At 42.5% G+C, this 24794-nt stretch overlaps 1 protein-coding gene across 3 annotated transcripts; it reads right to left on the minus strand.

Annotated features, from left to right (window-relative positions):
* Positions 1-938: 938 nt before the first annotated feature.
* On the minus strand, positions 939-24420 carry LOC311000679 (casein kinase I-like). 3 transcript variants are annotated; one of them, XM_083991437.1, is made up of 12 exons: positions 24300-24420; positions 16033-17189; positions 15793-15862; positions 15040-15188; positions 14712-14946; positions 10569-10654; positions 10077-10161; positions 9718-9863; positions 8686-8766; positions 5985-6086; positions 2725-2831; positions 939-2117 (listed from the first exon to the last, which is right to left on the minus strand). In XM_083991437.1, the coding sequence occupies exons 2-12, from the start codon at positions 16330-16332 to the stop codon at positions 2063-2065; spliced, it is 1416 nt and encodes a 471-aa protein (XP_083847563.1). In that variant the 5' UTR covers positions 16333-17189; positions 24300-24420; the 3' UTR covers positions 939-2062. The 3 variants fall into 3 exon arrangements, with proteins under 3 accessions (XP_083847563.1, XP_083847562.1, XP_083847564.1); XM_083991436.1 differs by having other exon boundaries at positions 9718-9866; XM_083991438.1 differs by lacking the exon at positions 5985-6086 and having other exon boundaries at positions 941-2117; positions 9718-9866.
* Positions 24421-24794: the final 374 nt, after the last annotated feature.

Below are 24794 nucleotides of genomic sequence, written 5' to 3' on the forward strand. Positions count from 1 at the left end.
TCAGTAGGCCTACCAGTAATCTGAGTTGAGCAAACATGACCAATGTTGGAAGGAATCATGAAGTGGAAATAAGTAAACAATGAAATTAATTATTTTTCCATTAAAGGATAAAACTGACCAATACCATGTCACAGAACTGACCAAAAAGAGAAATTAAAATACTCTAATTTACATGACTGTCTCATAGAGGAGACTGATGCTTTAGCAGAGCTTCACCTTCTCCAAGGTCACCCAAAACTTCCCTCACAGTTGAAGACAACAAATCTGTTGTTAATAACAGCTTCTCACCTTATTGACAAGAACACTAGAAAATATACTGTCGTTTTCTCAGTTAAAAGTCCTGCTGGAGGGTTATCTCCAATTGTACCAGAGCTTGAAGTGAGAGGAAAAACTCAAGAGAACCAACATCTTCCACAGCAGCTCAGAGCCTGATGGGTACACAATTATATATTCACACGCATGAAAATTCTTCTAACACAACCTTATTCAGATTTGTCAATTTTATAAAACACAATGTATTTTAATACCATTTCTCATCCATTAAGGCACCTAAGGGACAATTAGCAGAGCAGAGACTGTAATCTGGTTCAGTTTCCCTGAGGTTTGAGTGTAGTCGATTCCTTTTCTTGTCGTCCAGCACCACCATCAGGTGTTACGGTTTAAGGCATGTGTTAAGTGCATAAGTGCATGGTAGCTAATGTTAACATGCTAGAATATTTGACACCAATCATTGCCCGTTTTGTTTTGGGGTTTTAACACTGATCAGACATTTGCAGACGTTACATTGGCCTGGACTTGAACTGTGGAGGTTATTTAAGGTTAAAAGAATATATTACCTTAGTATCAGTTTGGTTTTCTTTATGATGGCTACACCTTCACCTGGCTGTAGACACATGGTATTAAACCCTGACTAGTCCCTTGCTGTCAAGTCAACATCTGCGTTTATTACTTCATGTTAATTACATTTTTATCATTAAATAAAGATCATAAAGATCAATATTTATTTGGTTGGTTGGTTTTTAATGGAGTTATCTGACTTTCCATCCTCAAACCCAAAGAGAAAGAGGAAAAAAAAAAACATCAGAAAATTAAAAATACAAGTTATTAAAAAAATTGCATTTTGAGGAACACACTAGAAGCTACAAAAAACAATTTTTTGAACAATTCAAAAAGACAGAAAAAAACACAGCCTTCAAATTGCAGACAGTCTTTTTAGTTACAAATTAAAACAGAAAAAGCATAGTTTTTACATAAACATCTCTTTAAACTTTTGATTCTGGTGGTTGTGAGGTTTTCCACTGAGGGTGAATGTGTCTGAGAAGCACACCATGCCTGCTCCATTGCAGGAAATCGACCAAGCCGCTCACTGTGTACATCCTCTGACCTCAGGGAATAAAAACGTTATCGACTATGTGAGAGCTGCAACGTTCTGTCTACAGAGTCTTTTTTTTTTAATGACGAGCTCAAGACAGAGTGCAAAGTGTTTCTACGTGTGTTTGTGTATGTGTGTGTTCTGACAGTCTCGTTGCTTCCAGTCCTTCTGTAGTTCTCTCTTCCGTTATCTCCTCAGAACTACTCGTTCCTCTCCGCTCCTCTGAACCAGTCAGTAAGGAAGAAAAAAAAACAAAAAACAAAAACAAAAAATAGAGAAGTCGCCAGTTTGCCAGGAAACCAGCTCAATCCAGTCTGTCAGCCAATCAGCTCGCATTTCACAGCCTATGTGTTCATGTGTGGTCACTGCCGTTTGTGTGGATCCAGTTTTAGTTCAGTTTGTGACCGTGAAGTCCGAGTTTAAAGCTCCGAGGCGGAACAGCAAGTCACCGTCTGTGTGTCTGGTTGGTTCAGAGCGGGAGAAACCAACAGACCAGCTTCGCAATCATATCGAGCTGCCCGGTGACCCAAGTCAGTCTAACCGACCCAAGGTAGACTACGGGACCTCCGACAGCAGAGGAGGGGGGAGACTGATGGGTGAGACAGAGAGGGGGTTATAATGAGGAGGACTACAGAAAGAAAGAAGGGAAAAGAAATGGTGAAAAAGATAGCAGGGGTTCATCTCTCTGTTTCATTTGTGTCGTTGGAGAGCTTTCCTCTTCCTCCTCTTGAAGAAACAACAGCACCTGCAAACCACACATGCACGCACACACACATGCCAGTGTTTTACTTCACAATATCAAACTCTGACTGTTACATATCTGACTACAATATGTAATTCATATGATGATGTTTACGTCTAACTGGTTCTTGTTTTTGACTCTTTTACTTCTCTGACCTTATAAGATGAGCAACAGACACAATGCAAAACAATAAAGGCATAAGGTTTTTTATGTTATTACAACAATATAGTGAATGTTAAAGGACAATTCCAGGCCAATTCAACAGGGGGCTATAGTTTCCTAATATTTTAGGTCTAAAAGAATGTATGTAAAGATTTTCTTTTTAATGTCTCCTGTTCTGCAGTAGTTCTGTCTGTCCCTGCATCGCCACAGCAATGTATAATGGGAGCAGGCAGATCTTAGGCTGTTTACATCCCACAAAACTGCAATTTTTTTTCACAGACAACATCAGATGGGTTTAATTTATTTGTCAGGAATTGTCCTTTAAGTTTTGGTTAAAACAAGAGCACTGGTTCATAATTCCTTCTGCAGTAAAATCCTGGTTTAAAGCTTTTCAGTGCAAAAGCTGGTGGTAAAAACTGAGTGTGTGTTTGAGGGTGTGTGCCCTTACTTGGTATCATCAGCCACTTCCACCTCTGCATTGGCTGTGATTGGTGCATTGGAGTGTCCTGCAGTGGGGTCGTCTGTATTCAGCTCTCCATTGGTCGAGCTCATCACCTGTGTGAGAGGAATGGCAGAGAGGGATGAAGACAGGCGGGACAACAGTTCAAACATCTGGTCCACACTAAGGCAGGTACATCTGAAAATGCTGCCACTCGTGTCTACAAAAAAAAAAAAAAAATCTTCTTCCTTTTTTGTTGCTTTTACTCCACAAACTCTCAGCTGGTTAAACGTCCATCTGTGTCTGATTTCAAATGTAGCCAACTTAATGTGGACATGTCTCAATAGTCCGTCAGAGCTGGAACGTCCAGGGAAGCTTCACACCTCCACAGACACAGGCCGAGTCAGCATTCATTCTGTTGCCATGCAGAACAGCAGCACCTCTGCCACATGGCTGACTGCTGATTTCAGCTCACAGAGTTCATTCCAACAAACTATGAGGATGAGGATTAAACTGTTGACACACGGTGGTCGAATGTCTCGAAACCATCACGTTCACGAGCAAAACTCAAGATATTCAGATTGTAAAGATCATTGTAAAGGGATAGTTCAACATTTTTGGCATATTGCCATAATCCCTATAGCAGTAGGTTCATTACCTTTAATTGTCGGTGCAAGCTGTTTTTAGATCGGCGGGGCAGAGACGCGAGCTTGCCTTGCCACCAAAACACTCCAAAATTGTGACCCGCACATTCACCTCGCTATGAGATAATAATGGAACGTTAAGAGACGGAGTTGTTTTCGAGGCAAATGTGTAGCCGGAACTACATTCCAGACACGGCTGCTGGGCGGAGTGACTTCAAAAGCGCAAGTAGTTCAGAGTATTTGCTTCGTGTGTCATAATGTTACATAATTATACGTTATAGTTTGATGAGGGAAACACGAAAGTACCGTGCAGCTCGCGTCTCTGCTCCACCGATCTAAAAACAGCTTGTACCAACAATTAAAGGTAATGAATTTACTGCTAAAACTATAAGGATTATGGCAATAGGCAAATTTGCCAAAATGTTGAACTATCCCTTTGAATAATCACTGAAAATCTGTCTTACTGACCCTTTGATACACAAACGTACTATTGTTCTTCTCTAAACCAGGAGGGTCTCAGTTCTGGATGTGATTATTACTAACATGTGTTTTGGTGGAAATAAGGAAAAAATATTCCCACTGTTGCTCCAGTCTAAGATCTGCTGGACTCCAGATCAGCTTTTTCTCAAGGACCCCTACATATCTGGGTGCATTGATCCTCGGCTCAGTTCTCACCTGAATTTGTTTTACACCTTCATCTTTGTCTTCCCCCAGTTTTATCACAGAGGTCTCCAGAACAAGCCTTGGACATGCCTACAGCTGGGTGTTGTACTACACTATGTCCAACTGCTTCCGGTGCCTCAGGTGGATTCCACTCAAGCTCTAGACGCATCTTAAGCCTAAGTGAAGCAAAGAGGAAGCAGCTGACTAACAACAAAGTGTATACTTGAAGGAATCTCCAATTTTACATTTTCATAAATTTAAAATGTTAACTTTTAGAAACAAATTTTCACTACATCATCATTATGGGTTACTTTTTTTTAAACTTTTATTAATTTAATTTATTTGCTATATTTATTGCTACTGTCGCACATAAGAACACTGACACTGATACCTTTTTGTGTGTCTTGTTTTGTTATTTTCCTGCCGCTGCGGCACTTTGAATTTCCCCCTTGGGGAATCAATAGTTTTATTCTATTCTACAATCCCCTTGTGCCCCAGGGTGCATTGAATTAAATGGAAATTGAATGTGGCAATTCTCAACTTCCCAACATCAGAATGACACACAAGGAACTGTTTGCTCAAACACCACTGCAAAACCAACAAAGAAACAACAGCAGTGATAAGTAATTAATCATATTTACAGTTTGGTCTATTACCACATTACCAACTTTTCCTTTACAAAGCCACATGTCATGACCTCTGGTCCCACTCTGAAAAAAGTCAATGGATGGATTTCTTCTCCTCGTCTGCTGGACAAAACCTACTGACAGGTTTTGACAGGTTTTGTCCAGCAGGGTCATCTTCACTTAATGAAGCCTCAGTACAATCAGCAGAAGTTTAAAGCTACATAATACTATAAACCAACGACACCACAGTCACATGACTTCACTATAACCACCACTAAACTCTAACTTCAGCTCTGACCTCTGTGGTCTCATTTCAGGGCTCCACACTAAGGTTTTCAGTTGGTCTCCCCAGCACATGGTATCAAGACGGTCTTTTACCATATTCAACATTCTTCCATCAATGACAGGGGCCTAGATGATCATCCATTCTTTGGTGGAGACTTCTGTCTCACCATCTATCAGATTGATTTACTCTTAATGAGAAGGAGTCCAAGGTCCCCTCTGCACCAAACATGGGCACAGGTTACTGGACCGCCAAACTGACAGATCTGTGAGTTTCATCTGTAAAATTAGTGAAATTTGAAACAATTTTCATCTACAAAGCAGGTCATGTGGGGTAGAGTCCTGCCATTGGGTCGGATCCCCGTGGTTATCCGACGGGTACCCTGCAAAAACGGGGTATTGTGTCCATGTTGTTTACCTGCATAGTTGGCTGGCGTGCATGTGTGTTGTTTCACAACAATGCATATGCATATGGGTCACTTCTAACAGAACATGTTAACAGTCATGTATGGCAACAAGACCTGCAGTGTAAAGACAGCCTTAGACACTAGGTAACCAGCCTTTTACAAGTGATGCAAAAACTTAAGGAACTCAGGACAGAGGTTATTTACTGACTGAGTTTATGTTGTAGAATAAATTGTGGAAATGTTTTCAATCCTGCAGTGCTCTCTCTACCAACTTCAGATTTGTTCTATTCCTATGCTTTATTCTGGTTGGTGCTCCAGACTTATCTGCATCCGCATTGTCACTGGTCATTTAGCAAAAAACAACCTGCATCTTGTGGTCTATAAACCTCTATCTATACAAGTGAGGCAACCACCTTCTGTCCCCCTTTCAGTATCATAACCTGGCACAGAGCTACACAAACCAAACATGGACAAGTAAAGGTTTTAATACATCCCAATATTCCCCATGTTTGGGAATTGTTGAGGCTGTGAGGAAACAGACTTGAGGTCAGCCCTGCTGCAGAGACAGAGGAGGTCATGCAGGCAGACAGACAGACAGGTAGGCAGACAGACAGGAAGCCAGCAGAGCTAACCCTTCCTCTCAGTACCTGGACAGACCCGCCCAGCCTATCAGCAGTGAGATGGGAGCCCAGCAGCTCTCGATTGGTCACCGGAGTCGGCTGGGACTCACTGCCTTTCCCCTCTGGAGACTAGAGGAGACAGGAAGCCGATTGCAGGAGAAAAGAGAGGGGGGAGAGAAGGTGGGATGGTAGTAAGTGAAGGTGGATGTTGGAGAAAGGAAAAGGAGTAGAAGATAGGTGGGATGGAATAGGAGGGTTGCCGTGGAGAGGGAAAATAAACAGGGTGAAATCGAGTAAGGAAAGGAAAGCAGTAAAATAAGGGAGGGGTTGGAAGATGAGCAGGATGACAAGGAGGGAAAAGAATGAGTAGAGTGAAAAAAGGAAAGAAAAAATAAACAGTGAGTTCAGATTCAGTATTTGGTGGAGGAGAAACAGGAGGGTGAGCACTCAGGTGTGCAGTGTGGTGAGAGTGCACACGTGGAAGCCCTGAGCACCAGGGGAAGGAGGTGGTCTGGCCTCGCAGGCCTCACATCTGCACCGACAACAGGAAGCTGATGTGTATTTGTGTCCGTCAGCGTCAAACTAGGAGTGGGTGGTAGAAGCAGTACAAAGCGCTCACTGTGACATGGGCCCAGATATTGATCAGGAAATCATTTGTTCCAGTGTAGAGCCGACTGGAATCACAAGTCAACACAGACGGCGCTGCTGAGGCAGAACCAGCAGAAACAAAAACACACACGCTGTGCAACAGCTGTCCAGCTACAAGTTGAGCAAATAGAACAAATGCACACGCAGACTTCATCTAACACACAACTTCAGCTGTACTTCGTGTTAAAGTTGGAACTACTAATTCAGGATGAGCAGTGTTTTCAGTGATAGGGGAAATGAAATGTTGTGTAAACTAACACTTAGATATCAGGTTTGTGCCAAAAGTCTGATAATATAACAGTAGTAAAGATGAAATGACATAATATTTTATATCAGGGTTATAGTGACCAAAATCACTATCAATTTGCTGTTGATAAAATGTTCATGAAGTAAATAAACACAACCTGAAATCACTTCTCCAAGTGATTATTTGCTTTTTTTGCAAATATTTCCCAAGTGCCGTTAAAATATATTTCATAATTGGATTTTGGATACTTGCATTCATTTACATTGCACACTGGTCTTCTGACATGGACCTTGGTCTTCAGTCCTCCACACAGATCTTCTATAGGATTCAAGTCAAGGCTTTGTGCAGGACAGTCAATAACCTCTGGAGCTCGTTCTTCACTAGGAGTGACCTATGTTTTTTTTATTGTCATGTTGGAAGAGACAGCAACAACCCAGACCCAGTGATCGTTTCTGTGCACAAGGTAAATGAATGCAAGTATCCAAAATAACTATGATGTTTGAGAACTCTGTGTTATTTGCTATTTAACAGCACTTGGGAAATATTTACAAAAGAGTGAAATTTTTATAGGGGGGCTAATAATTCCGTCCTCAACTGTATGTCATTATCAGGGACCAGTAGCAGTGCTGGGTTTGCCTGCTGCACGTCCACTCTGCTAACAAGGGAAACGTGTGTGTCTGTGTGTGTGTGGGTGTAGTCTGTGGTCAAGCGACTTTGCTCCAAACAGAAACTGGTCCCGTAGAATAAAAGGAGTCCAGAGCAGCACTGTCTCTACTTCTGCCACATGTTGACCAACATAACCCAAACTCCTTCCCTCTACAGTTCTATGTACCTGCGGTGTACGTATGGTACTATGTATTTATGGTACATAGTATAGTATGTCACTGTCCTTGCAGCTTGGCTACATCTACTAGCGCTAACTTGTGCTTCTCACCAGCTCTCTGCCCCTGTGGCCAATCTCTCCTACCTGTCATACTGGGCTCTTCCTGTGGGGGCAGTGCTGCTCCTCTAACTATGTTCTCTATGGCCCTCACACACTGGTCAGAGGACATGAATCGGTGTGATTTGCTCCTTTGCTCACAACTGTTGCTTCAAGTTTCTTTTCAACACATGTTTTTGTCAACAGGACAGTCACATCCATGAGAATCACATATGATATTCATCTGTACTGTGCAAATCGACTGACCACTGTTTCTCCTAGAATTTATTTTCCCCCAGCGCAATCCTGCAACTCCGTCACCTGTCTGCCAGTCGCTGTCCTATTCACTAATGCACACTGCTCTAATTTTGAATGAGAGGGTCTGTGAGGATTTCATACACCCAAAACAATTCCAAGATGACATCAGATGTCATTTCCAAACACTGCACAAGTAAAATCATTAGTAGCATTAGTAGTTGAGGTCTAAACCAGACTGGTGACGCACTCTGAATCCTCCCCTAATCACACACTAACATCACTGGTTCTCCTGTTTGTTCTCAGAACACGACCCCGGTTCTGGTGGCTCCAACATCTACGCCTCTACTTTGCCAATGACTGATGGATGAAGTCCTGTTTCCTTTAACAATAGGTTAAGTTAAAGGGATGCAAGACCTCTTCTGTAGGTCCAGTGGACCAGAGGGGACAATACTGGTTATTTTTCCCATTTGGAACCTTGTTTTGTCCATAAACTTTTATGTTGCAGGCCTTCACTTGATTTGTGCTGAAACTATTTTTTAGGTACGAGAGCTGATTCATGTGCCCCCCCCGCCCCCAGCTCTGTGGGTGTTTGGTGATGTACTGAATCTTCAGACTCTACTGTACATCATGTCTAACGCGTAGATGAGCGTACGTACCTGGTTTTTGGTCTGTGGTGCTTTCTCTCTGTTGCTCGTTTGAAGCGGAGTCTCACTGGTTACTGGACCAATGGGAGTGGGCTAAAGACACAGAAAATGAGGTCACCATGGGGTCATGGGATCAGAGAGGAAATACAAGCTTGGTGGAGGATTGTGCACTAGTCAAATATCTCAACACTGAACTCAGAGCTTTACATTTTATGAACTTGTACACCATTTTCTGCTGACCTCCAGCAAACCAACAAAAACATGGAGGAGGAAGTGTCCCACTCCGGAGTAGGGCTGCCACGATTAGTCGACTAGTCACGACTACGTCGACTATTAAAATCATCGACAACTAATTTAATAGTCGATGCGTCGTTGTTTTTTATTTATTTTTTTTTACTTTGTTTTTCTCTCAAAACTGCTGCGGCACCGTCCACACACGCACCCGCCGCCACAGCCGCCCACCACACACACACATGCACTCACTCATTCAAGGCGAGTACACATAGGTGTTCTCTCTCTCTTTTCTCTCTCTACCTGTCTTGTCCCTCATCAAGCGGGTTAGGGTTAGTTAGGGAAAATGCAGAGACTGCTTGCCGGAAAACTGCCCCTGACAGGAACGTGCATCAGGAGTTTTGCATGAATTTATCTCAAAAACAGCCGTCCAAAATACACTTTAGTTTTTCAACCTTGAGGTCCGGACCCCACGTGGGGTCGTCTGTAATTCAAATGGGGTCGCCTGAAATGTCTAGTAATTGATAAAAAAAAATTCTGATAATTTTTCTTCTTCTTTTTAAATGTATGATTAAAACACCACACACAATCTAACTGTATTCTATATTTTCACTTTCTCAAAAATAAGTGGAGTTCAAATAAAATGCAGCATATAAAAATATCAGATCTGGCGCATCTTAATTGACGGCACTGCCAGAAATTTGTGATGTCAAAATGGAGTCATGAGCCAAAAAAAGGTTGGGAACCATTGCTTTAGGGGAAACACTGCACTGTCTTACTGTATGTGTACTGCACAAAACACTGTTCACTCACCAGAGGCTTTCCGGTCCAGTCGTACTGGTAGTCAAAGATGTATCCATTTCTGTCAAAGAGGTCCGTGAAGAGTTTCCTTAGATAGTCGTAGTCGGGCTTCTCGAAGAAGTCCAGTCGACGCACGTACCGTAGGTATGTGGCCATCTCTTCTGTAACACACATACACACACACACACACACACACACACACACACACACACACAAATATGTTTCACACAAACACACAGGTGTGAGCAAAATGAAGTGCCCAACCCACACATTCACAGAGATACAAACAAAATTGGATCAACATATGCTCACATCAGCAGACTGTGTATGTTAGAGCTGCAATGAAACGTCATGTGTGTGTATACACAAACCTGGGAAGCTCTCACACAGGACCTCTATCGGTGTGTCTCTCTTGGTGTCTCCTATCTTCTGATAACGTTCTTTCAGGGTGTCGGCCTGATGAGGAGAGGGACAGGGAGGGAGACATCCATAATGGGTGACGGGTGAATACACAGTAAAGAGAGATCCACACATGACAGAAAGTGAAAAGACAAAAAAGTTTCTGCTGTCCACACTGCTATGGAGTTCACAAGCACCAAAAAATTGAGTTCCCATCAGCTGTTGTTCACTTCAATTCTTTTGTTTTAATGCTACAACTGTCTCTGCTGTTCCTCATTCAGCAGTGTGTGTGACTACAGAGAAGACGGCCCGCTTCCTGTTTACACTGGTTTGTGCATGGTTACTGTATGTGAATGGTCACGTGTATGTTAATCAAGAAGAAGACTGTTTTGTTAGAAACCCCCGTTTTGAAATGACAGCAGCGTGGACGTAGGCAGCAAAAGATGCGAGAGCCGTCTCCTCACCTTGAGTCCTTGCCAGGGTAGGCTGCCTCGCAGGAAGTACATGAACATGTGTCCTAGAGCCTCCAGGTCATCCCGTCTGCTTTGCTCTGAAATAACAACAACAAAGGCGTCACTGGACTGCATCAGTGGTGTCAGTTTGAACACAATGCATAGTCAAATTAAGTCCATCAGCTCTAACGATGCTTAATATCTACAATGGGTGCAGCCGACCTTCTGTTTACTACTTTTCCCGCCCGACAGGAGAGTAGTATATTTCTGGAAGTTTACCACAGCAGATGACTTTTATTTTAATCTAATCTTGTGACTGACAACAAGCACCAGGGTCCAAAACTAACTTTGTAAGTGATTTTTTTTACCAGCCAGGCAGTTTAGTTAGTTAGGCGTTTAAGTGCTGTCAGTATTATTTAACGTGTCATTTGGGTCTTATATGCGATTCTCAATCAATATTTTAGTAGTATGTACTAATACTAGGGGTGTGCAAAGCATCCGGTATTTGTATTTGTTGAGGGGGGGGAAGTATTTCTATTTGTATTTGTGTTTGAGTAAAATTCAAAATAGGTGTAAAAATCCTTTTTTTTTTTAGATACACTTCTAATTCTAATCCATTATGAATCCCACCACCACCTGCTGAACAGACAGAAAATAAACAAATAAACTATCATTAGTTCAAAAATCTCTCTCTCTCTTACAGTTGTTTAGGATTGTGTGTGGTGTTTTTAATCGTATTTTTTTTTTAAGAATAATAATTAGTTTAAAAAAATATTTTATCAGTAATTTCTTTTTTTCAATTACTAGACATTTAAGGCGACCCCATCTGAATTCCAGGCGACCCCACATGGGGTCCTGATCCTAAGGTTGAAAAACACTGCTCTACTGTCTTTCCTGTCTGCTCTCAGGCCACGTCCAGACGAATACGCGGCTTCACCGAATCCGATCTTTTTCTTAATCGTTTTGAAAAAAATCTCCGTAAACACGGCATCGTTTTCAGAAATATCTGCGTCCACACGCATCACCTGAAAACGACCCAAAACGCTGTAGTACCTACATACTGCAGGCGTGTGTGGAGCGTGTGTGGCGCTGCAAGTTTGCCACACATAAACACTTAAGACAGAGAAGAAGACGGGAAGTCCCCGCTGTAATTCAATAGAAGAAGAAGTTCCCTGCTGTATTCAAACTCAAACATGGGATTAAATGTTGACAGGGAGTCGTGTCAGAGTAAATATGATGATCAGTGATGATTAAACAGCCGTGATTCAGCCGCAGCGTCTGAGCGACGCGACGTTAGTCGGCCGTTGTTGTTGTTACGTCCAGACTGTCAGTGTGCAGCAGCTGCAGCAGCGGTGTGTGTGTGTGTGTGTGTGTGTGTGTGTGTGTGTCTCAGGTTACAGGTAGAGCGGCGGGGGGCATGACATCATCGTTTCAGAAAAAGTCCGTATTGGCCGTCCAGACGAAAACGCTGGGGCGGCGTTTTCAAATTTTCCCACTCTGGGACCCGTTTTCAAAAAATACCGTTTTCACCCCCTGAAAACGCCGGATTCGTGTGGACGCGAGGCCGATCCGATAAAGTATTTATCTGGATTCGAAAAAAACGGATGCGCGCTAAACCACACAAACGGGTACGACAGTAACAACAGTTATCCACCTCGATGCTGTGAATGACGGCCTGACGCGCATACCTGACCAAAGATAGTCTCTGCTGGAAAGACACATTACTCTGTCAGGAAACAACATACCAGCATCGTTCTCCACCAGTAACGAAAAAATGAAATTTTCGTCTGTAAAAAATAACTCGCCAGAGTGGCGAGTGGTCTTAAAAATTTACCAGCCAGAGACAAAATCTACCCGTAATTGGCGAGTGTTAGTTTTGGACCCTGACAAGCACTGCAGACAAATTTTTCCATTTGGATTCAGCTTCTCCTCAGCTGCATCAAATATCTCTTCCACAGTGTCTACACAGCAGTACAATAGATAAAGTTAAAAGAATGTTATATCAAAATGTAAAAAAGCAAAAAGAAAAGAAAAGATATGATATGATCTGTATACTACCTACTGCTGTAACATGTTATGTCAAAATGTCATAAGTAAAAGAATGTTATATTAAAATGTAAAAAAAAAAAAGCAGAAAGAAAAGAAAAGATTATGATAAAGATTTTTTATGGGGGGGGGGTAATGGGGGCGGGACTAGATAAGCTTTTGCTTCTCCCGCTTTCCCTTTCGGCCATGTGTACAGGCACGTGCACACATAGGGCCCAAAGGGTGCTTGAGCCCCTGCCCTTTTTGCCTCGTATTAAAAAGTGCCCTTTTTGTAATGTTTTTTTTTTCAATAAATGCATTCCTGTTGTGCATGAGGATGTAAACAACCGCGCTGTGAAAATGCCACGGTTATCTACCGTACGCATTTCCTTGTAATACACACGGTATTGTGTATGTACGTTGGTGTGTGTGTTGTCCGCTGCTGCTCCGCTCTGTCCCTCACTGAGGGGCGGGGGGGGGGGGCTGCCCCGCGGTGCGCGCTCCCTCACATGCACGTCCAGAGAGAGAGAGAGAGAAGTAGGGGCTGCTGCCTCGTCGATAACTCTGTGTGTGCCACTGCCGCACATAGATGAGACGTGACAGTGGAGCGACTTGTGTCGAATCTTGTGAGTTATAAATCCACCAACATAACTTCCTTGTCGGTTCTGACAAGTCGCCGTCCACTTATTCAACGAGCTTAATATGAGTCATATTTCAGAAAAGCGCCCATTTGTGTTTGTTTAGCTGACTGTTTGTTAAGAGTTAAGCCCCACCCCGTCCTCTGTCTAACATCACCTGAATGTAGTGAACAGCAGCAGCAACAGGAGGAATCACTCACTCAGCTTGATTTCACTGACTATTTGAATTTGTTTCCAGATATTGAGTTACTGGTAATTGTGACTTTGCTGTTGTAAATATTGCTGCTGTTCTGAAATATGCACAGTAGCAGTCACAGTAGTCATTTCTTGGTTTTGTGTGTGTAGCCTGTAGGCTTAGCCTACTTATATTTTTGCACTTACACTCACATGATTTTTTTTTCTGCAATGTTAATGTGCACCCAATACCATATTGGCCTTAGCCTACCAGTTCAGAAGTCATGACTCTGTTTCGGGAAGTTGGGAAATTGGTCCAGCGTGTTGACTGCAGTCCTGAAGGCGTGCAGGCTTTCTCTACCGACTATATAGTAACTGTAATTTATTTTAATTTATTTATTTTGATATTAAGGCCTGAAAAAAATGTACGTACTGCCCTTTTCTGATGTTGAGCCCCTGCCCCTCTATAGTTATGTGCACGTCCCTGCATGTGTATTGTATTATTTGAACTAAGATGAAGTGTGATGATGATGATTTAAATTGACATGCCCGAAATAAACAAATTGATTGATTGATAGCAGCTGCAGCAGCTTCAAGTCATCCATCACTGTCTAAGGAGGTGTTCAAGCACAGCCTACCATACAATAGGTGTAAATTAGAAGAAAGAAGACTATTAAAGAATCATAGAGTATAACTTCTGTCACTATTGGAAGTGAAACGACTCCATTGATAAAAATAGAGGCATATCTGTTCTGCTTTATTTTGTTGGTTAGGTTTACAGAGCTGTTGGCACATGATGTTTTGTTTACGCGCCTCAGAACAGTCATTTCACATCCGTGCTAATTCAGAATTAAAAGTCAAAACCACATCTGTTTTGTCACCCAGTGTTTGTCAGTGAAAATCTCCATTTCACCAACAAAACTCCAGCTTGTTTGGTTGTTTGTCAACCAGGGATACTGTCACAATGAGCATAACAATATAGTACATGCAAAAGGGGCATAAATGAAAATGCTTAAATTTTACTTGAACTGATTGAACAATTGAGTCCATTCATAAATGAAAAAAAAAAATGTCTACAAGTTGGAGTACAGTGATAAAACATTGATCATTAATGCAGAGGTTCAGCTTTGACAGTGGCTGTTGGCTGCACAGCATTTACTTTGTTAATTATTTACCAAACCCTTCATATCACTCTCAACTATCTGACTGATGAGTCAGTATCTTATTAAGTCCTGACCGTGGCCTCTCTATTGTTAATGTGGTGTGGATCTTTGGTTTGGATTAGAGTGGTGAACATGTAACATGAGGGAGAACTCACCTTTCCCCAGGTGTGTATTGATGCTCATGTATCTAGCCGTTCCAGTGAGACTCTTGTGTTCTCTGTATGGGATGTGTTTTTTGGTCTCTGGGTCAATGTATTCTTTTGCCAGGCCAAAGTCTATGATGTGGATGGTGTGCTGCCGCTTAGAGCCGGGTCGGCCCACCAGGAAGTTCTCGGGCTTCACATCTCTGTAGATCAGGCTCCTGGTGTGGACGAACTCCATGCGGGTTATCTGAAGGATCGGTCAGAGTGGATGGCATCGCATTAAAAACAAGGCGATGGATGTAAATCTGGTGGGAAATGCTTTCTTGTGTGTCAGCCTTACCAGTTGTATGGCTATCATGAGTACAGTCTTCAGGGAGAAGGTCCGGTCACAGAGGTCAAACAGATCTTCTAAGCTGGGTCCGAGCAATTCCAGAACCATAGCATTATATTTACCACAGGGTCCAAAGTAAAACACCTGCGGGACGCCCTCTGGATGGAAGACATTACAGGAAATGGATACAGGTACATTCATGTATTAACACCATACAAACTACTCCAACATATTATTACTGCATCCACTACAATGTGTATTCATGAAAGATATGACTTGATGAGAACTTTGACATTACTGGGCCTGAAAAGAATATGAAGCCAATCCAAATAAATATGATGGACAAAAAATATCAAACTATAACTGAGTGAATACAGAAATAAATGCCTGATTATATTAATTGAGCATTTATTTAGGCATTTATCCATCTATTTCTGTCTGCAATTATCTACACTTGTGTCTTCTGTCACTCATGAGTAAAAAAGTCCAAATATTCTGAAATATTCAAACTGAGTCTTCAGTGAATTTATAATTTCTGTTTTTTTTAACTAATAGTATGCTGTTATGTTGTACATTCACATTGGTTTTTGCCTCAGTGTTAAGCTTTGCGGCGAGTATACGGGGAAAACCAGCAGAAAACGAAAGAATACAAAACAAAAACACAAAGCTAAGTCCTTAAAAGCTCATCTGAAAGGGTTTCCTTCATAAAAAAAAAGAAACCCTTAAATTATGACCTGACTGAAAGAGATTTTTTTTTTTCACCTGAACTTCCCAGCTGTTTGTAGAAACGGTATTCTAGGTGGAGCTGGGGCGCCCGAGATTTGATTGGCTCCTGAAACAGAGAATTAAAATATATTTTTATTTTATAATACATGCAGTTTGATAAAATCCCTTAAAGGCATCAATCAGAAAAAACTTCCATATTTAAGGTCATCAAACACAATTTCTTTTAACATGTACTCCTTAGATAATGGTTGAATAAAACAGAGGGAGGATTTTTACCAGTTTGATAGCCACATATTCGTTGGTGTAAAGGTTCTTTCCGAGACGCAGCTCTCCAAAGTTCCCACAGCCGATCTTCTTTCCGACCCGGAAGTTTGGGCCGACCATCAAAACCCCAGAGTTGGAGCCAGCGCTCCGGCCGCCGTGCCCCGATCGACTCCCCGTCTTCCCAGACATCCTCTTCCCCTCCTCTGCCTCTCCCTTCCCTCCACCTCCACAGCCGCCACCACCTCCTCCTCCTCCTCCTCCACCTCCACCTCCTCCCCCTCCGCCCCCGACTCCTCGCTTGTCAAAGTCCATCAGTTTGTGGTAGCCTGGCCTCTCCACGGTTAAGCCGATTCCATGCAACCAAAACAACCACCAAAACGACTGCCTAGCGGCTCAGGTGTCAGGCTTCAGGGTTGTCTACGCTGGTCCACACTGAGTTACACTAGTGCTGGGACAGAGAGTGGACTGTGGCTGAAATGGGACAGATGTGAGGTAAGGTAAAGGAAAGAAGTGGATTTCTTCAAGGACCAGAGTGGAGCTGAAAAGCGTTTAGTACGATACAAAAATAAAGAGAGTGGGGCAAAAGATGATGATTGTTGGGTGAGTGGATGACTGAATGAAAGAAATGAAAAGATGATGGGGTAAAGGGGGTACCACTACCAATGAGTTTATACCCCCTTGTAGGGGCCAGAGATGGCAATAAAGGGGTGGAGGATAATGATCTTAACTGTTAACATATGTTGTTAGCCAGATGCCAACATTCTATATGAAACTTAGAGGCTCCACTTGCTTCAGGCTCGGACATACCAGGCCACCATGACAATAGCCTGTTGTCAGCACAACACCCATGCACCCGACCCCAGTGCAGAATCTGACAGCAGGAATGTGTTGAGTTGATCAAAAGCGGTGGCAGACCTCACGAGTTCCTGTTATATACATCTGACCTTCGGATATGATCAAATACTTTAGTTTTGGGAATTGTTGCCATCAGTCTGAGCCAACTAGGATTAGAATTTGTGGTACAATAAGCACTACACTTGTGTACTTGTCCACTGTCACACAGACGCCGATCAATCTGTCACATCACTTCTTTGTCGTCTGGAAGCAGCAGGTGAGATGTTGGTCCCTCTGTGTGAGGACTGGTGTGAGCTGAGATTTCGACGTAGCACCTGAAAGACAGACATAAAATATACAATTATATTCACGCTATTTAAGAAAATTGAGAACATACTGTATCTTCATATGTCATGTGTAGCACAATGCATTTAGACAATATTAACCATATGCTTATGACCTATAAATATCATCTTTCAAAGAATAAGTTGGTAAATGTCAATAGATAACATAATGAGCTAATAATTATGACATCATTAGTCGTGTTTCCACTGCAGGAGTTCCTGGTAAAGGGAGGGGGTAGGAACTTCTACAGGAACCGTCCTCTCACTCGGCCCTCTCAGTGGTCGTGTCTCCACTGCAGAGTAGGACCCCGCGGCGACGTCATGAGTTTCGATCGCCGCTTAATCTTTGTGTGCGACAGTTTCGACCGTGACGTCACCCAGGCAGGTCACAAGCACATGCACAAAAATCATAACAACAACGAAGAAGGATGGAAGGAGCTGAGGTGGTAGCCGCGTTTCTGGTTTGTGTGTTTGTGCCATAGGTTTGTGCACATGGCGGCTGATTGTAATCCTGCTTGAGTTTTATTTATTTATTTATTTTTTTACTTTTCATGGCATTGTTTTGCGGCGTGATGGATCCCCAGTGTGTCGAGGTGCGCTGATATTTTCATTTCGCCGCGATGACTCTAACCCCCTCTGAATCTCCTCGGTGCCGTAGACTGCAGCCATGTCTGCACGTCATCGTCAGTCCATTTGTGTACATCTCCCTGCTGTTTTCTTGTTGTTTACAGCGGTGTCTGCTAGGCTAATGCTCCCCTTCTGCTCCCCCTTTTAAAAATGCCGGTTGTTTTGGTGCTTTCTGGTTTCTGGTCTAGCTTTAGCCAATCAGTGCCGGGGTTAACCTCGAGCCCCACCCAGGAGCTTTTCAGGGCCGAACGGAGTACCTACCCTGGAGTAGGTACTCTGTTGGCCCCCGTAAAAGTTCCTGTAAATGGCCCTGTGGGGGAGGTTCCTGCAGTGGAGACACGCACCAACGGGGCTGGCCCCGTAAAATTACCCCGAAGTTCCTGCAATTGAAACGCGCCTATTGCATCCTATTTGCATCAGGCTTAGTGGTGTCAGTCCAGTGCCAGCTGGTTTTGTCCCGTGTCGGCTGGTTTTGTCCCATGCCAGCTGGTTTCTACCTAGTGCCAGCTGGTTTCTACCTAGTGCCAGCTGGTCTCTGTCCAGTGCCAGCTGGTTTCAGTCTAGTACCAGTTAGTCTGTGGTCTACTGTCAGCTTGTTTCAGTCTAGCTAGTTTAAGTCTAGTTCAGATGCATGAACAAACATGGTTGGTAACCAGCGGCCACTGGGGAGTGTAGCTATGTTCTGTGGCTGCCCAAAAAGCCCACTGGATTTTCTTGGACCCCACTAAAGGGTCTGAACTGCAGTGTCTCAGACAAAGACACAACACTGACAAGACTTGCTGACAATGGCTCACCTCGACCTGCCTAAAGATGTAATATAAACTGTTTGTGCCAAATAATTTTGAAAGAGCAATAAGCAATGTTCCAACATTCACCCAGCCAACCAAGGGTCTAACTTCATCACTCAGTCACCTAGCATTCGATAGTCAGTCAGTTAGCAACTGACATTTGCATTTCTAAATCTGGCCCCACATCTCATGAACAGAACGGTGAGGGATATCGGAGGAGAGCTGCTGACCAACAGGCTGTCAATAATTCAAATGGAATGAAAGTGTTGATGCTCATGCAGACAACAAAGAAAAACCACAGCAACCAGCTGACAGCGTTTGGCCTTTCTAACAGAAAACCAGGCCAGATCTTCCTCCAGGACGGCAGGACATGTTCTCCTGTGTTTCTGATTTCTTATTCTAATAATAACATTCACCCTGGCTACTCCAGTTCCTTCCTCCTCTCCTCTCAGCTTTCCACTGCTCTCCATTCTTTCCTATTACATCCACTCTATCTTCCCTTCTCCTCTCGCAGACCATTTTTTCTCCTTAGCCTCCCTTTCCTCTTCCTGGTCCCTGTGCTATAACGAGCTGTTAGAACGTATTCATTAGGATGTAACAAAACCAGCAGAAGACGGAGCAATGAAAAATAACTATTAAAAAAAACTGTATTGTTAGCTAAGTGGCATCCTCCCATTGAGAGGATGTTTAAAGTTACATGTGTTTCTAAACTGCAGCTTTTTATGCAGAACATGAACTAATTACTGATCCTTTAACTGCTACATCTATTTTTTTCCAATAACTGATAAATTAAAATAGAAAGAAATGTCCTCCAATTTGAAATTCAATTTGTTTGGTCCTGGTTGAATAATTATAGAGTTTGTTTTTGTTTTGTTCAGTCTGAGAGTACTTGCGGCATGAAATTAATTATGATGCATCATAACATTTTTGTGAACCTGCCTTAATTCAATCAGTTACTGTTTTATTATGACTCTTTTAGCAAAGACCCAATAATCAGACTTTGTATTTTCATTTCATGGGAAAAGATGACACCAGTGTGGGAGCAGAGTAATTAAGGTCACAGACTAACAGGTTGTTCCTGGTTTTGTACCATCAGGACAACAGTTCACTGCCCAAGAGGTTCATGACCACTTCTTACTGACATGGACGACACAGAGAGCAGAGGGAGGAAATGTCTCAGATAGTGGACAATGCGGAACATGAACCTCTGACGTTGTCAACAGGAATAACATGATCTCTGAGCCCAACGGGGTTATGATTGGAATTTCATATTTGGCTTTTTATTGTGTTTGCTAATAAGAGCATCTCTCAACAACACCTTTTTATATTTCCTCTCATCTGCAGAGGGCCCTTTCAGTTGAAATATAGATGTCAAAATATATTACTGTGTACAGGGAGAGCAGCTGAGAACTGGTGTGAAAACTGTCCAAACCTCCAAGCTGGATAATATGAGATCTGTGATATTATTGCTTAAAATTTTTTAAGTCTCACTCATTTACATAATACAGAATGAAATCCAACAAATGTATAAGACTGTAACAGGGCTGACACAGAAAAAGAACGCTCCTGTTTGTAGCTTTAATGTGGCCATGTCATCAATCTGACACTGAACATAAATACAATCAACTTAAACAGCCTCTGTACTCTTAATGTGCCTGTGACGAGATTCATGGGCAGAGTGGTTAAAAAGCACTGTATAAGGTTACTGGTGGTGATGTCTATGTCATTGGGTGGAAAGGATTTCCTGCTTGACAGTCAGATTACTATATATACACACACACACACATTTGTGGTGTAAACCAGCAGATGCTGCAACCATAAACGCTGCTTGCAATGCAATTGGTAGATCAGCGTTGATGCTTTTTGTCACCAACCTGCTTAAAATCAGTCACCTATGGTTGATACTCCAGTGTCTGCAGCTGAGAGATGTTGTGTGTTGTGTTGTGCTGTGCAGTTGTGTGTCCGACCTTGTTAACTGGAACTTTTACAGGGTGCGTGAGACTGATATAATACAAACCATCTGCAATGCATGCCAAAGATTATCATCATTATTGGCTGTGGATCAGCCAATCTCACTCCTAGATGATGAACAGTGGAGCTTTGTAGAGTCACCTTCACAAATCTTTCCTGTGCTGTTTCTACACTGCATTCAGTCTCACAGAGAATAAACCCAGCCGTGTCGATGGTACCTACTTTTGTCCAACACAAATGGATCAGGAATTGGGCCGATAGGCAGAATCAAAAATGGCACTGGTATCAATAATATCCTACTTAACAACACCCCTAACCGTTACAGCCAGAGCTGCCCTGCTTCAGGACATTTGAACTCACTTTTTTATTTTTTATTTAAATAACTAAAAAAAAAAAAGCCAGAGGCAAACACCAGACTTGGACCACATTAGGGTTCAGAAGCTGTTTGACAACTTCAGCTACAATGCAGCTGCATCAACACTTTGCCTGGAAAACTGTGTTTGTTGTTTACGTAGGTACCAGGCTCAGCTTCATCAAATGAGGGAACAACCTGAATTTCTGCTGAAATCAGATCCCGTAATTAATTTAAAATCTAAAGTTACATTTATGTCCTTAATTACATCCCATGTAGTAGGTCACACTGACTTTTTCCTCCCACAGAGCCCTGTATCAGATTGAGCAAGTCAAAGCAAAAAAAAAAAAAAAATCAATGCTGTATGTATATGAGAGATGGTCAGGCTGAGGCAAAACAAGAGGGACAGCAACTCCCACACGTCATCTCTGACCTCAGCTAAAAGAACAGTTTGCAGCTCTCGTATTTTTAGCTATACAGTTCAAACATATAACACAATAAATAATATGTCCACAGCAGTATTTGTTAGGCACTAAGATTAAGAGAGTGAAGTGAGCAGTGAGACTTCATCAGTTTATTCCACCTACTACCCAGCATGTTCCCCCACACCCAAACGCCACCACACAGCATGCCACGGGCTATAACCCTGACCTCCATTACCACACAACTGGGATTCAAAGGTTTTTCTCATGAAGAGAAATCTGACATGCAGGGACAGTTGCTTAGATCTGCCAAGTCACCACTAATTTAAAATTTAATCTGCCCTGAGAGGATACATCGGGATCTGACACACCACTTCTGTGTTACATATCACATTAACACCTTAATTTATGAAATACCAATACAATGAAATAAATCAAATTAAGACATCTATAGAAAAACGTTCATGTTCTTCAAATAATATATTTTAAAAATATAATGTGTTAAGTACCAGCATGGAAGCCTTTCATTTTCTGACTTTATGCTATGGAACCACATATAATTTCTACTCAATTTCTACTCAATGCATTTTAACTGATGCAGAGCCCATTGTATTAAAGGGATATTTCAACATTTTGGCAAATTCGCCCATTCCCATAATCCCTATAGTTTTAGGAGTAGGTTGGTCGGTGCAAGCTGTTTTTAGATCGGCAGGGCAGAGACGTGAGCTCTGCATGGCGTACCGTATTCTTGCCTATTCCTCATCCAAATACACAATACAACAACTCCAAAACGGTCTGGTGGAAAAGTTGTGACCTGCACATTCACCACACAATGAGATAATAATGGAACATTACGAGAGTTTTTGAGGCAAATAAGTAGCTGGAACTACATTCCAGACCTGGATACTGGGTGGAGTGATTTCAAAAGCTCAAGTAATTCCAAGTATTTGCTTCATGTGTCGTAAAGTTACATAACTACGTTATTATTTCATAGCGTGGTGAATGTGCATGTCACAACTTGTCCACCAGAGCGTTTTGGAGTTGTTGGATTGTGTAGGCTATTTAGTTTGATGAGGGAAATGCGAAAATAAAGCTCACGTCTCTGCCCCGTCGATCGGAAAACAGATTGCACTGACAATTAAAGGTGATGAACCTACTGCTAAGACTATAAGGATTATGGCAAATAGGCAAATTTGCTAAAATGTTGAAATATGCCTCCAATACAATGGGCTCTGCATCAGTTATCGATCATGTTCTTAACCTGCACCAAATGACTGCTTCTCCCAAAGGAGATCTCTGGAAAATGTACATGTACAATGTACTTTCACAGTTTTGTGTCTTGATTATAGTAAACTGTGGTATGTCTATTTAAATTACGATTAGCACTGCATCTCTACATTGCCAGTCCACTGTGTCCTACATTAAGATTTGTTGACACTATTTTGTAGCACCTTCCTTCTAAGGTGTGTTATTTGGGTATCAATGGTACCTCACACTTATAATTAACTAATGAGTGCTTGACGTAGGGACAGCCCAGATGGAAAAAAGATCCTCATTGAAGGCCTAATGATCAATTGGCTTCTTATTTTCAGGCAGCAGTGTTGTTGGTTTTTGGGGGAAACACAGCCAGTCTAGCTGTATCAAAAACGGCCTTGTCTCACCACCCACACACACTCAAATGAGCAACTTGCCTGCACCACCTCTTAGCCTACTCATTTCAGAAAATGACTTTTGAAAGTAGTCAACACCTCCGAGCGAACTCAAGTGACTGTAAGTCGCAGTTTTAAAGGCCCCATGCTGTGCACTTTTCTCTGGGTTTATTTACCTGCTGATATCCCTAACAAGATGTATCATTGGTTTTGAGTACCTGTGATCTGCTTAATATCGTTAATACTGCCCCTTTCTTTGCCTCTTTCTGGAGCTCTAGCAGGCACAGGTCATTTGGCCAATCAGAAGAGAGAATGAGAACCTCTCCTCTGATTGGCTCACTGTTTTTGAGTGGTGTGTGGTCGGGCCAATCACAGGCAAGTAACTGAAACCTAAGCTGCATTCATAAAAATTGAAAAAAAACAACTGGTCACGGTGGGCGGAGTTCCCTTGTGTGTGACATCACAGAAAGGAGGAAGTGCTATCTGCTCGTCTTAAATAGAATGTTCCTACAAATGGGCGGTGTGTGTTTCTCCGTTTATGACCAGTTTGATGCATGGGACAGTATATACGTGGCCCAGAGACCTCCCCAAGCACGAAAAAATAACCAAAATCACATTTTTCATGCCATGGGGCCTTTAAGTAAACTGCTGTCGTCTCAACAGAAAACTGTTGAGGTACAGAGCTGAGTGACCAAAGGTGCTCGACTTGGCTAACATGGCTAACATGTTGTAATACGGCTGCAGCAGATTTCGCAGTCGGAGAGAAGCAGTTGCTCCATCTGATAACTAAACGTCTGTTGCCGCTACCGACGTCGGCGAGGAGTTTGTTAAAGAGACTCTTACATCGTGCTGTTATTTCGTCAAACTGTGACTCGAGCTAGCTAACGCAGGAAGTTAAGTTTAGGCCACAGTAGTTTGAGTGTGAGTGTCTGGCCTCAATGTAGCTGACAACGTTAGCTTCATTGATCCAACTTTGAAGTAGCTGCGTAGAGAAAATGAAACCAAGTTTTGTTGTGGAGAATACACCGACAATATTGAAGGACAGCCGTGGATACGGTCACTAGTGGGTGAACGAATACCGACACAGCTCGCGTCGTTTATTAGCCTGTGTGGTCACAGCAAGACGGAGCCTGAGAGAAGCTAACGTTGACTGGTTATGTTAGCCAGCCAGCCTGCTAACTAGCCAATGTTGGCTAACGCTAAATATATGCCCATACATGCATCCATTCATAAACATAGCAATCTTATTCAACCGATACGTTTATGCAAAGTTTAAAAGGGCGCTTACATACCTAAACAAACGTCCTTTCTGTCGCTAAGTGTCTGCTTGAAATAATTTCTTCTCGTTTTCTTCGTCTCGTTTTCCTGCTCATCTCTTTTTCTGTGGATGTTTGGCTAACCAGCTGAGAAGCCTCTCCAGTGACCGTAAAGCAATTTGCGTAAATGCGGGGTAAGCGCAGGGAGTCAACGGAAGGAGCGAGCGCAAACTGCTTCGAAGAATACGGACAGAAAATCTGTGTACCTAAAAGGACTCGGTGTGTGTGTGTGTGTGTGTGTGTGTGTGTGTGTGTGTGTGTGTGTGTGTGTGTGTGTGTGTGTGTGTGTGTGTGTGTGTGTGTGTGTGTGTGTGTGTGTGTGTGTGTGTGTGTGTGTGTGTGTGAGTGAGAGAGAGAGAGCAGGTCACGCGTAGGCTACTTTAATTTGGGGATAAAAGTTTTTACTTTACTAACCAGCGTGCCTTAAAATAACCACGACTGTATGTTTTTATACTTATAGCCTACTGTGTT

Source organism: Trachurus trachurus (genome assembly GCF_905171665.1).
Source record: "Trachurus trachurus genome assembly, chromosome: 17".
Taxonomy (NCBI): domain Eukaryota; kingdom Metazoa; phylum Chordata; class Actinopteri; order Carangiformes; family Carangidae; genus Trachurus; species Trachurus trachurus.